The sequence below is a fragment of the Carassius auratus genome, chromosome 28, assembly GCF_003368295.1.
Source record: "Carassius auratus strain Wakin chromosome 28, ASM336829v1, whole genome shotgun sequence".
In the NCBI taxonomy this organism is placed as follows: domain Eukaryota; kingdom Metazoa; phylum Chordata; class Actinopteri; order Cypriniformes; family Cyprinidae; genus Carassius; species Carassius auratus.
In genome coordinates, this window is record NC_039270.1 from 15761479 (window position 1) to 15775095 (window position 13617).

A 13617-nucleotide genomic window follows, 5' to 3' on the forward strand; every position below is an offset into this window, starting at 1 on the left:
CACAGACACATTTCAGTTTTATATTATTACGTTTAAGACCATTTAAATGAACATATGAAATATTTAACATGATCAAAGATTTAGGCTTTTTACAGAAGTGATAAATCGCTAAACGATAACAAGTCAGCTTGAGCAGTAGGGAAATTCAAAAAGTCAATTTTGGAAGTCTGATTTCCATTGTTTTATTTAAGAGATCTGGTGCATTCTGAATTGATTGCTCTCAACCTTTTTGACTCCCGTTGCACACAAGAAGTTTTCAAAACATTGCTACAGGTTGTACCTGACAAAATTTGACATAACTATAAAAATGTATATCCTTTACAAATTGCTTATGCAGCGTTTTTAAACTCTAGACATTGCACCTTCGAATGAAGATGCCTCATATATCCTGGCATTACAAATTGTGTTAAAAAAAAAAAAAAGGTCCAGATGAATGTATGGCGATGCCATGGAAGAACCATTTTTAGTTCCCCAAATAATCTTTCATTTAAACACTTTAATTTTCTTATTTTAATAATCTAAAGAACCTTTTATCCAATGGATATTATAGGTTCTTCATGACCAAGAACCAGCAATACTAACAACCTTTATGTGGGAACCCTGGTTCTTCAAAGAATAATACAAAAAAAGTTGTTAGAGTAAACAGAAAATAAATATCTTGCTTCTTAGTTTTTTTTTTTTTTTTTTCTTCAATTATTGCATCGGCTTAATATCATTTTTAAGTCATCTTAAAGTCCACTTGAATTGGCTTGGTTGAGAACAACTGTTTTAAATGGTGCAGTCGATGCCCAAATTACTGATAACTACATCACGTCATTTATGGTTCCACCAACTCCTCAGCCCTCTGAACCCTTAGAGTCCTATAGATATACAATCAAAACTGTGTAGACTATTCATATTCATTTCATAATGTAATGTATTATGTAATATAATGTAATAAAGCCTAAGCCAGATGAACACCAAAAGGTTCTCAAAGATCGCAAAGCTTTGAAAGACGTTATACTAGATGACGTCTGCATTGGCATGAAAGTGTCCTCCAGTCCTTCATGTAGTGTAAGGTGCAACACAAATCCATGAGTGGTGTTTAAATTGGGGAAGGGATGGGATGGGGTTAGCAGCATCGCTTCTTTTCAATGTGCAGGATCTTATTGCATTTCGGGCATGTGTGATAGGCGTCTTTGAAAAACTTCATGAAGAACGGAATCAGACAGCAGCACAAAACAAACCTGGAAATGAGGAAGACGGTCAGTTTGGCTTTGATGATGGACACAAGATTTGGATTTTTTTTAGCTGCCAATTCAAATGGACTCTTACCCGCACAGGATGAAGAGTAAGCACATCAACCAGGCGTAAACTCCCACTTTGTAGGTGACATTGGTTAAGACCTGCTGTTGGCAGCTGGTGCAGGTGGCCATTCCTGGATTGCGACCCAGCTCATATGATTCATAGCTGACGAATTTGTTTTTGGTCTCCGTTGATTGAACTACAGGAGAAGAATGAGTTTTAGTAAGTTTAGTCTTCTTTATTATTATTGATCTGCTTCTCCTTTACCATTTTATAAGATTTCGTCCAATAATTTGTTGTATTTCTAATTTATTTAGTAGAACGTTGGGACTAGAGGGTCGTTCTAGACATGAACACTCGATTGTCACAAAGTTACAAGTAATGCTGTGTTGTACATTTGTTTTTGTTTTTCCACCGTAAAATATTTTTTTATTTTTTTTACCAATTGTAACATTTTTGTCTCATAATGCTGACTATTTCTCACAAGTCCATGTTAACATCTCACAAATCTGACTTTTATTTCTCAGAATGGTCAGTTGTTTCACACGGATCTTTTCATTCACAGTCTTTTTATAGATTCTATTCATTTATCTTTATTCCATGACAGAAACAGAATTCCATAAACCCTGCACATATAAGGTTAATTTAAATGTTGTATAAAAGCAATATAATTACATTTGCAACTATCCAATATGGTATGCAGTAAAACCCAGGCATTATCAACCAAAACATGGGTAATTATTGTCACATGATTTTCACAATGAACAGTTTACCAAAGATTAATGACAGGAAACAGACTCACCAGGTCTGGCTGATTCCATCTGGATTCCAGAATCTCTAATAGTGGAGCTTTGTGGCGTGAACGGAGTGTGCACATTGTAGACCTTGACGTTGGAGCCCTTTTCACCCTCTACTGTTAATGCCAAGCAGAGAAAAAAAATAAAAATACAGGTAGAATATCAATAATTCTGAAATATATATCTATTTCAGGATTTGACATTTGTTGCACACACACTGGCTTGCCTGTGTTTAGTCATATTCCATTTTCATGAGTCGCATGACTTACTTGGTATGATATACGGAGGGGGGTTCCTGGTTCCGTCAGTGCTCATTCTGTTTTTGGCTGGGTGTAAACCGCTGGGACAAAATAGAAGTCTCAGTATGTGACATGATGTTTAACGATATATTTCTCACATGCTAAAATGACTGAAACTGAACTGAAAAAAAGTCACACTCTAAAACTGTTCTAATATACTGTAAATGTGATTATGTATTGGTAACTTGTATTGTGTGTTACTGGTAAGTTAAAAAAAAAGAGAAACATTCTCAGGAAAGATGCTGAAATGGGCAGACACCAAGAAAACAGTTGACTGAACGCTCATTTCCTCTTTTTCACTAATTATCAACATATGCATAGCTGCCAGTTTTCTGTTGCTCAAACTTAAAAATGTCGCAAACATATTACAAGTCAAGTGGCATTTATTTTCAAGGTATGGTAAACGCCTTAGTGAACAAAAAGACAACAGTAATGTTACAAGCCCATGCAGGCACTGACTGATACAGACGTCCACCCAAAGACAGAAGAGGAATGTTGTTCTGCTGCATGTCTGACTGAGTTACTAATACTCCAATAATCAAACCCTGGCACTTCTCATGGAAAATAAGAGCCGGTTAAACTTACTAATTCGACAGCAATATCATATTGTCTGTCATATAGACCAAAAAACTGCTCCAGCAACTGTTGATGAGGGATCATTTGGACATGAAACAGCCTGAGTTTGTCATTTGCAATAATTTAGCAAAAAATCTCTGTTTAGATTTACTCTAAAAATGGAATCTTGTTTTCATTTTCAAAAGAAACAGGGAGTTCTCTAGCCAAATACATCAGATTGGCTCCAGAATATCAAATAGGCTATTTCCAATACATTTATGTCATAATTCTCAAAATTATAGTTAGGCTATTTTGATCATGTTTAGGTGTGTATCAGTAGGAGGTGGCCTGGAAACGTCAAACAGCCGAAATGCGTCAATTCTTTTATTACAGCTAAAACACACTCAGCCAAAAAGCACCATTCAGCGGCCAAAATCTTTTTATTAAATGAAGCATTCTAACTCCTGCTGTCCATTCATAACAAAGAGAAGTTAGAAAGTCAGATCATAACAAGGCCTCAAAATCTGACGCTTGAATTTATGAACATTTCCACTTATTTGAACTCTTCTACTATTCTTAAAATAACTCTCTATTATGGCTTGTACTAGTCCAGAAACTCTGCATAGTTAGCAGTTCTCATTTTATTGAATCCTTAAGATGACTCACTTGTTGTATTCATCATTTGTAAAAAAACAAAAAAACAAATGACCTTAATCAACAGCCGCACAATATTTGTCCTTCTAATTAAATCCAACAAACAATTCAAAATAACATCTGAGCTCATTTTTACCTCTTAAATGTAACCAAGCGCACCAAAACGCCAGCCAGTCTAGTCAGTAAATTCCCTTGAGCAGGGAGCTTTCTTACCTGTCTTGTTGAGGCTGTCACTGATGGTTAGACTAAAACCAGTTTCTATGGCGTTTACAAGCTTTTCATAGTCACCCGGCTACTCCACCCAGAGTATTAACATATTCTGTCACCTTGTTTTAGAAACAAGAGGGCGGCTGTATTTTTTCCTCTGAAAAACCAGTTTTGCTGACGACAGTATAAGTGGCGGGCTTTATGAATGTAACAATACTACTTCTCGAATGAAAATGACTGAAAAATCAGCAAAGTGAATGGTGGTGCCAGGTGTTTTGTTTTCAATGTTCGCACCTGGTATTTCCAATTTAAAGATTATTATTCTAGGATTGTGAAGTTGGCCAGAAAATATCTTAACACATAAGTTGTGTGACTCCTTTGCTCTAACCCTCATGTTTTCTTGAGACTGATTTTACCATCTTTGCCATTCCGGAGTCTTGATTTATCTATAGACATAACTTCATAGATTGATTTGTTAAGATAGAACATAACCTACACAGGACAGGTGGATTGGAGAATGGATGGAAAGAATGAAGGATGGAGTGATATTAGGATGTTATATGGTATGTTAAAAGCCATTTGGCAGCTATTAATGAAACTTTAAATTTTAATTCTGTCATATCATATAGGCCTAGTATATATGTGCTTTTGTTTACAGTAATGATAGTGTCATTGTAACCCCCCTGTGAAATTTTCAATCTGGTCTCTTGATATAATCTTACAATAAGATTCAAATACAAATTTCATGTAGTCTGTAAACACACTATATAATAGTATGTTTGTAAATGACCATTAACCTAGATTAATAAATGTCTGTTTGTTCATTGCATTATTAGCCAATGTTAACAGGTTGAAGCTTATTGTAAAGTGTTATCCATATATTTAATAGATGTGTGATCAGTGTCAACAAGCTGAATCTTTTCAAACTTTTAATGAATGAAATGAGAGTGAAAATCATCAATGTAACCTAGGCTATGTTAGGCCTTCCATGTGAATCATGTTTAAGGGGTGTTAAAAGGGCCTCAGGGTCCTTCAGACCACAAACAGAACAAGTTATACATCCCGTTACAGTGGTCTGAGTGAAGAGTGAAAACCTTTTCTTGAAACTAATTATAGTTATTATTAGTTGGCGAGGATGTTTCACTTTTTTCGGACTCCTCCTTTTTTAAGGTTTAAGATATCGGTCTAATCTGTGATTGAATCTTTGTGACAGGTAGAAAAGCATCATCACAATTTGACTGACTTACAGATTTGGTAGGTGATAAACTTACAGGGGCTGATGGCAAGGGCTGGTTAAGATGAATGGGTGAGGGGTTTGGGGTTTGGGGAGGGGTGGGGTGGACTTCATGCGCTCTCCAGGTGTGGCAGGGAGTGGAAGCGAGTGTGCTGCTGATATCATGAGAGTGGGCTCGGCTTCTCAGCTGCGTCTCTTTGTGTGACACTCCTTTGACTGTGGTTGATCTCGTCCGGCAGCATTCCACCTGCTGTCACCAAACATTTTCTGTTCCACATACCACATTCCACGACAACTTTCTGCTGATGATGTGCGGAAAACATAATTATAGTGAGATGTCTGATTTCTCGGGCCTGTAACATTTTCTAATGCTGTCTTGGTCTGCCCATTTCCTCTGGATGTGCACTGGAAGAGTGTGACCTATGGTTATCTGTACATGTCATCATATACAGGTGCTTCTCAATAAATTATAATGTTGAGGAAAAGTTCTTTATTTCAGTAATTCAACTCAAATTGGGAAACTCATGTATTAAATTCAGTACACACAAGCTGATGAAGTTAAAGTCTTTGGTTCTTTTAATTGTGATGATTTTGGATCACATTTAACAAAAATCCACCAATTCAAATTAGAATATGATGACATCAGCTAATCAACTCAAAACACCTGCACAGGTTTCTTGAGCCTTTAAAATGGTCTGTGACAATCATCGACACCCTTCACAAGAAGTGTAAGTGACAAAAATGCATTGCCAAAGAAGCTGCTTGTTCACAGAGTGCTGTATCCTAACATGTTAACAGAAAGTTGAGTGGAAGGAAAAGTGTGGAAGAAAAAGTTGCTCAACCAACCGAGTGAACTGCAGTCTTATGAGGATTGTCAAGCAAAATCGATTGAAGAATTTGAGTGAACTTCACAAGGAATGGACTGAGGTTTGGGTCAAGGCATACAAACGTGCGAAGGAATTTGGCTACAGTTGTCGTATTCCTCTTGCTTAGCCACTCCTAAACCACAGATAACGTCAGAGGCATCTTGCTAAGGAGAAGAAGAACTGGACTGTTGCCCAGAGGTCCAAAGTCCTTTTTTCAGATGAGAGTAAGTTTTGTATTTCATTTGGAAACCAAGATCATAGTCTGGAGGAAGGGTGTAGAAGCTCATAGCCCAAGTTGCTTGAAGTCCAGTGTTAAGTTTCCACAGTCTGTGATGATTTGTGGTGCAATGTCATCTGCTGGTGATGGTCCATTGTTTTTTTTGGAAACCAAAGTCACTGTACCCGTTTACCAAGAAACTTTGGAGCACTTCATGCTTCCTTCTGCTTTTTGTAGATGCTGATTTCATTTTCCAGCAGGATTTGGCACCAGGCCACACTGCCAAAAGCACCAAAAGTTGGTTAAATGACCATGGTGTTGATGTGCTTGACTGGCCAGCAAACTCACCAGACCTGAACCCCAGAGAATCTATGGGCTATTGTCAAGAGGAAAGTGAGAAACAAGAGACCAAAAATGCAGATGAGCTGAAGGCCACTGTCAAAGAAATCTGGAGTTCTATACCACCTCATTTTAAAGGCTCAGGAAACCTGTGGTGTTTTGAGTTGATTAGCTGATGTCATCATATTTTAATTCACTGAGATTGTGAATTGGTGGGTTTTTGTTAAATGTGAGCCAAAATCATCACAATTAAAAGAACCAAAGACTTTAACTTCATCAGCCTTGAACTACTGAAATAAATGAACTTTTCCTCGACATTCTGATTTATTTAGATGCACCTGTATATGTGCAATATATACACTACCATGTTTTTTTTTTTTAAAGAAATTATGACTTTTATTCAGCAAGAATGCATTAAATAGACCGCTTTGGTGCATTTCTCGAATCATTCTTAATATTTGTAAAGAAGAATGTGCATTTCCCAATACAATTTGTACAAATAGCACTACACAATGGATTACCTGCAAAAGCCTGTTGCTTACTCAAAATCTTTAGTTCATCTCTCAATAGAAAGTACTATTTCAATGAACATATCAGTGCCATCAGAATGAAAAGTCATTGTGTCATTGTTCACAAAGTAAGCAGTCAAAATGCTTAGTAATGTTGTCAGTTGTCATCTCTGTTAATGTTACTAGATGTAAACTATGGCAAGAGTTCAGATGACAGTTACTGTATTGAAATTCAGAAGGCTGCACTTCTTATATATGCCATATATCCATTTCAAAAGTACAAATTTACACATTACTGTATGTGGGATATTGATTGAAAGAGACTGGATAGGATTTACAGTTACACTTTTACAAAACACACACACACACACACGCACGTTTGTTTTTGTGAAAAGTGGGGACATCTCATAGGCGTCATGGTTTTTATACTGTACAAACTGTATATTCTATGGCCCTTCACTAACCCTAACCCTAACCCTCACAGGAAACTTTGTGCATTTTTACTTTCTCAAAAAAACTCATTCTGTATGATTTATAAGCGTTTTGAAAAATGGGGACATGGGTTATGTCCTCATAAGTCACCCTCTCCTTGTAATAACTGTGTCATAGCCATGTCATTATACAGAGTTGTGTCCTGATATGTCACAAAAACAAGAGCACACACACACACGCACACACATTACAAAGTCATTGTGATATAGAAAATAAAAATAAATATGAACACAAAGACGAATGTACAAATTAAGGAAGTCCATTGTGAGATTTGGTACTGTAACCCTTGTGTTTTCCTCTTGTCCTCTGTCTATATGCTTTCTAATTGAAGGCACCCTGGAGCTATTTCAGAGAACTGATTTGTCATTGGTTGATATACATTCTCTTCATTATTGAAAGTTAAGAATCACCTGCACAGTTCATGGCGGAAACAAAAAGTCTTTAAAAAATGTGTAGAAAATCTGCTTGACAGATCGACCATTTTGAATTTAATGACTTATACAATGAGCTAATGATCTGAGGGTATTGCACAGAGATTTGGAGCAACGTGACAATAACAACTGATAATGGAGGAAATTGCATACAAATGTGCATAATCAGTTGCATGAATGTAACAAAGCAATCACAACTTGTTCAAAAGAAAGAGAAACTGCTTTAATGATGTGCACAAGTGAGTAGATGAGCTGGAGGTTGAACAAGTAGATGAGAATTTGAGAAATGCAACTGAGGAAACTAGAATTCTTCAGCACTAAATCAGCATATTAAAATTATTATATTAAAATTTTAAGGATCATGTGACACTCACAAATTGAGTAATGGATCCTGAACAGCCTTAAATCACCAAAGAAAATCATGTTTAAAGTCATTTTAGTATGACATAAGTTGCTTCAAAACCCACATACATTGCCACAAAAAAAAAAAAAAAAAATTTAATTTAAAAGAAAGAAAAAGAAAACATCAATGCAACAAAAGGTCACAAGATGGGAAGTTAATAGTATCATGTGAGGGTTTTTTTCTTTTTTGAAGCAACGTTCCAAAACCTTTACGTGAAGCCTTAAGGTCATTGTTCACTTGCTGTCTGCTAAATGAATTGGCTGTGTTCAAAGCTGATACAAAACTATAAAAACACAAGTGTGAACAGATTATATTAACACAGCAAGTTACTGCATTGCTTGGCAACTATAAACAAGCTCAAGTCAAAATAATCAATAACTATATCACTTAATGGACTGATGGTATTCTGATTATTGTTCAGAATGGACTTATTATTGAACATCTATTTCTCTATTGCTGTTGATGCAGGTAAAAAAGCAATAAGCCATGTTATAAAAGAGATGTCCTCCCTTAGCTGATTGCTATATTTTGCAGTAGTAAGACGAGACAGCATGCATTAGGCACCCAAACTGGATTTTCAAGGTGTTCAGTGCTTCATAAAGAAAAATTAAGAAGCTAGACCGGATGAAGTCAGAAAATGCAATAGAAACACGAAAAAGTTGGCATCTTTTTGTTCAAGTCAGTTCCTTACTGAACAGATTCACAGGAGATGTTTTGAAAAGATTTTACAACTTTTGAGAAAGTCATCATGCATCAAGGGTGTGGTTGCAACTAAGAAACAATTTGAGTAGAAAGACAAGAAGTAGAAGAGATTAGAGTCTGCAATTCACATAAAGCATAGAATGACAAATTACCTTAAAGACCTGCACTCCGAGAAAAGTTTGTAAAAACAGCGCCATATCAACTGTTAATAAGAAGGAATTTTTTTTATTGATTTTTCACAGGTGTTTTCCCCATATTTTGAATTACGTTGCATTGCATGGTGCCGTGTTTTAAGGTTAAAGGAAATATATGTTTACTTGGAAAATTACCAATACTTTTGCCAATTTTCAGCTGGTTCTTTTCTTATAGTGTGGTGAAGAGGACACTGAGAACTCTAAAGCATTTTGGTCGATCTTTTTTGGTCTCTGTGTTGTCATCAGTCGTCATGGACTTTATTTAAAATGAATGCAGAGATGAATGCAGGGAATATAAACATCTTATAATGAATTTGATTAAAGGATTAAGAATGAGAAGTTATGTACTATGTGTGTGTATATATGTGTGTGTGTGTGTGTGCGCGCACGTATGTATGTGTGTATGTATATAAATATATCACTGTAAACCCTAATGTTGCCTTGACTTAAAAAATCAAGTAATGTTGACTAAACATTACTTAACATTTTGCGTTTTGGCCCTGTCACTTACAAATTTGAGTTAATTTAACTAATTTACCTTCAAAATGCATAAACTTAAGATTTCAAGTGTTGTGAGCTCAAAATCATGAGTAATCCTTTGGAAAAACTCAACCTCACTCTGTTCTTCCTTTAATGTGATTGACCATGGGAGGAATTCTGCCTGGCAACAAGAGAACAAAAGCACTGATTGGTGGGTTACAAAATTCGTCCTTTTGGTCTGTTTGGTTGCTGAACTACTTTTCAAGAGGAAGTTTTTTTTTGTGTACTATGTTCGGTGACTAAAATTATGTAGCTATAAAGTTGTTTTGCATGATTTCTACTAGTGAAAGATGTTAATTTAAATCCTTGTGGTACGTTATTTTGAGATGATTATTGAAACGACAACTTAAGTAGTATTTGATGAAGTGGCCCAATCGTTTTCTTTTGAGAGAAAGAACATGGCAGCTAAAGACCCACTGAAAACCTAATAAGTTGACTGAACTAAACTGATTGAGTAAACTCATTGCCTCAGTTTAATTGAGTAATGGAGTCTCCCAAAACTTACATATTTAAGTTTATTTAACTTGGCGGTTTTGTAGATTGTACTTAAATCACTCAGTTCACCAAACTTGATGCTTATTTAATGTACTTAAACGATTATGTTCTATTAACTTGGTATTAATTTCAAGTGTACTTATATATTTAAGTTAACTCAACATGTAAATTTAACTGAAAACGATGTTCTTATTTTTGACAGCACACTGAAAGTAAAACATATAACAGCATATTTAAACTTTGACCTTTTGACAAAATGTCACAATATTTATGAAAATACAGTAAACCCTATACTGCACTCTGTCCACTGAGGAGACAGAATGTTTTTATGACATCTCTTTTTAAATGTTTTGTTATGTCTTCTGTACGTCCGATATAGACGTTTCTAGATCCTCCTTAAAAGGTTCTTTTAAGACAAATTAACACAAAAAGTAACTGGACCAAGATCCCAACTAAACCAAACACTTTCCAACACAATGGTGACTTCAAATGAATCAAGTATCAACATTTAAACCTCTGAGTGATTTAGGTACAGTCTACAAAACCGTCAAGTTAAATAAACTTAAATATGTACGTTTTGGGAGACTCCATTACTCAATTAAATTGAGGCAACAAGTTTACTCAATCAATTTAGTTCAGTCAACTTATTAGGGTTTTCAGTGTATATTTGTTTTAATGGTTATGTATTATGTCTAGGTTAAGTCTCAAAATGTAAAAAGTTTTACATTTGTAATCTATTTTCTTGTAATAATATTTGCTCTAATAAAAAGTTTGAACATAAGAATTAGTTATTTGTACCCAAGATAATTTTTTTAAAGATAGATAGATATATTTGAACCCCCCTATCTTTCCTGTTCCTGTCTTTTAACAGAAACACAGCAAAAATGTCATCCACTTTCAAATACCATCAACAAAGAGAGGACTTTAAGCCTCACTTTAAAGAGATAACAGGTCTTGTCAATCTGTGTTACACAGTCAGTGAGCTTTCTGTTTCAAGCTAAGATATTCTGGATTTGTAAGTAACATGTTTTATCCTAACAAATATTTATTTGGCCTTTATTCTATGATTTACTTGATTTAGCTCGTTTATTAACTTAATTTATTATTTTAATGATTTAAATCTATTTGCACCGAAATTAATTAAATGTAAATATTTGAGATGATCAGCTTCAAATTTAGTGCCAAAGAAATCACAGCTCAGGATCCAGTTTGTATAATTCCGTCAGGTTGTTTTTTGGGTGTTGGCCGCACAGAAAATGCATTGTCAAATTCAGAAACATGATCCTCGACTGCATATCATCTGAGTGCAATTTCTCAATTGCTAAGCAACTTTACCACCTCTTAACTATAGGGGGAGCTGAACCTGTAAATTTGGCTCAAATGTTAGGTTTCATATTTGTTTGCTTTCATCATTTAAATTTGTCAGCTATATAAAAGTTAATCATATTGAAATGATTATATGTTGTATTGTTATAGATAGTGATGTTTTCTGCTGTGTTTTATACACATTTTTTTTTAGGCTAGAGTTTTTCAAAACTATAAGATCAGTTTATTGAAACACCTGTAAAGGACATAAAGCAGCCATGAACAGAATGGTCGTAATCTTCCTGCTAATGCCTGTGACCTGGACACAGAGAGGAGCAGCAGCTGAGAAACATAATCCCTTACACCAGAGACTGAGGAGGAGGCTGAATCAGCAGGTTTGTTATGTTTAAACAAACTGTCTTCAAATATCACATTGCATGTATCTGTAACATATGATTGCTCCAATTCTAGTTCAAGAGATTTCAACAGATGACCTTCACTCATCTTCAGAGCATTGCTGAAAAGCACAACATTTCAAATAACACAGACTCACGATTCCAAGTTTTGAGTCTGGAGTTTAAGAGGATCTCCAGAGAGCTCCGCGCATTTAAGGCAATGACAGAGCACAGCCTGAATTCCCTCAAATCCTGGACTAAGAGTTATGAATTTTGTGACTGGAGATCCAGCGTATCGTGAATTATCTTTACAAAATGTCCTGGATGGCCACTGGCACCATTTATGCATCATCTGCATGGTCCTCCATTGAAGGCAGGTTTTGGTTCTATTTGGACCGTCATCTAATATCTACTGGATCCAAATTTCCAGAAAGGCTACGAGATCCCTCATGGGGGCTCTGTGATCCTGGGACAGGAGCAGGATTTGATTGGAGGAGATTTTGATGAAGCTGAAGCATTTGTGGAGCCTGAACCCTGGGTAAATGTCTGGACTAGCCTCTGGAAAAAGGGTGCCATGAGGAGCAGAGCTCAGCCTGGATGATATAGACCAGATGTTTGGCTCTGTTCAACATTACCTGTGAGTGTCTGGAGCACTGCATGTAAAGGCACAACAGATGAGCCAGAAAAACACTTCTGTATCACACATTATTTTTGTAGTTCCATTTATTTTGATATATTCAGTGATCATGTTTGATATAGTTGGTCTTATTAAACTTTTTACTTTAAATTTTAAGAACATTGCTATAAATAAATATACATCTTATTTTTGTTGGTCTGTGCAGTCTACATTCTGTCAGCACATAGTGTGAAGGCCATGCACAATTTCTTGTTTTGCAAAATATCAAATAATGACTTAACTTAACTTGTCATGTCAGTTTATGTTTGTTTTTTTCAGACTCCAAAAGGCATGCTGTAAATATACCCTGCTGAAAAAAAAAATGCATATGCTGGTTAGGTATGTTTTGAAGCATGTGCTGGTCCTAAGCTGGGCCTAAGCAATTAGCTCCTGCTCAGAACCAGCTCAGGACCAGCTCAAACCAGTTGCCATGCTTCAAAACATAACCAGCATATGCTGTTTTTTTTTTATTCAGCAGATCTAGAAATACAGATCTCTGTAAGACAATATACCCACACTCAAACAAAACACACATTTTTTTATACTGCCATGCACACTGTGAGTTCCCAAATCATAACATATCAGTAACACGGCACTGTTCAATGAGAAATTATATAACAAAAATGCTTTTTGTCAAACTCTCAGTAATATACGAACAAATGCAGTGTCTTTGTTTTCTTTATATGAACATCACTATTATTGCTCACTGTATAATTATTGTAAAGTTAAAGTAGCCTATTGTAAAGTGTTATTGTATAGTTTTGTTTTGCCTAATTAACATGCATAATGTCCGTATTACCTGATGGATAGGCTATAAGTAAAATAGCTGTCCTAAAATCAGTCAATCAGTCAATCAATCAATCAATCAATCAATCATTATGAGAAACCTTTTGTTTGAAACATTATTTTAGTTCATTATTTTAACTTTTGGTAACTCTAATGGTAAAGAATTATCTGATGTTTTAATATATGAGTTAATATAATGTCAAATATATGATAGGACAGTCCTGAGCATGTTTTAAC

General features: G+C 35.5%; 2 protein-coding genes across 3 annotated transcripts; one reads left to right on the forward strand and one right to left on the reverse strand.

Moving 5' to 3' along the window:
- Positions 1 to 10: 10 nt before the first annotated feature.
- On the reverse strand, positions 11 to 3887 carry litafd (LITAF domain containing). Of its 2 annotated transcripts, none has more exons than XM_026208168.1 (5): positions 3803 to 3887; positions 2351 to 2421; positions 2087 to 2197; positions 1315 to 1483; positions 11 to 1226 (listed from the first exon to the last, which is right to left on the reverse strand). In XM_026208168.1, exons 2-5 carry the CDS (start codon positions 2394 to 2396, stop codon positions 1112 to 1114), a joined length of 441 nt encoding a protein of 146 aa, XP_026063953.1. In that variant the 5' UTR covers positions 2397 to 2421; positions 3803 to 3887; the 3' UTR covers positions 11 to 1111. The 2 variants fall into 2 exon arrangements, with proteins under 2 accessions (XP_026063953.1, XP_026063954.1); XM_026208169.1 differs by having other exon boundaries at positions 3726 to 3818.
- Positions 3888 to 11755: 7868 nt separating this feature from the next.
- ptx4 (pentraxin 4, long) lies at positions 11756 to 12704 on the forward strand. The gene is made up of 2 exons (XM_026208994.1): positions 11756 to 11918; positions 11995 to 12704. The coding sequence occupies exons 1-2, from the start codon at positions 11802 to 11804 to the stop codon at positions 12217 to 12219; spliced, it is 342 nt and encodes a 113-aa protein (XP_026064779.1). The 5' UTR covers positions 11756 to 11801; the 3' UTR covers positions 12220 to 12704.
- Positions 12705 to 13617: the final 913 nt, after the last annotated feature.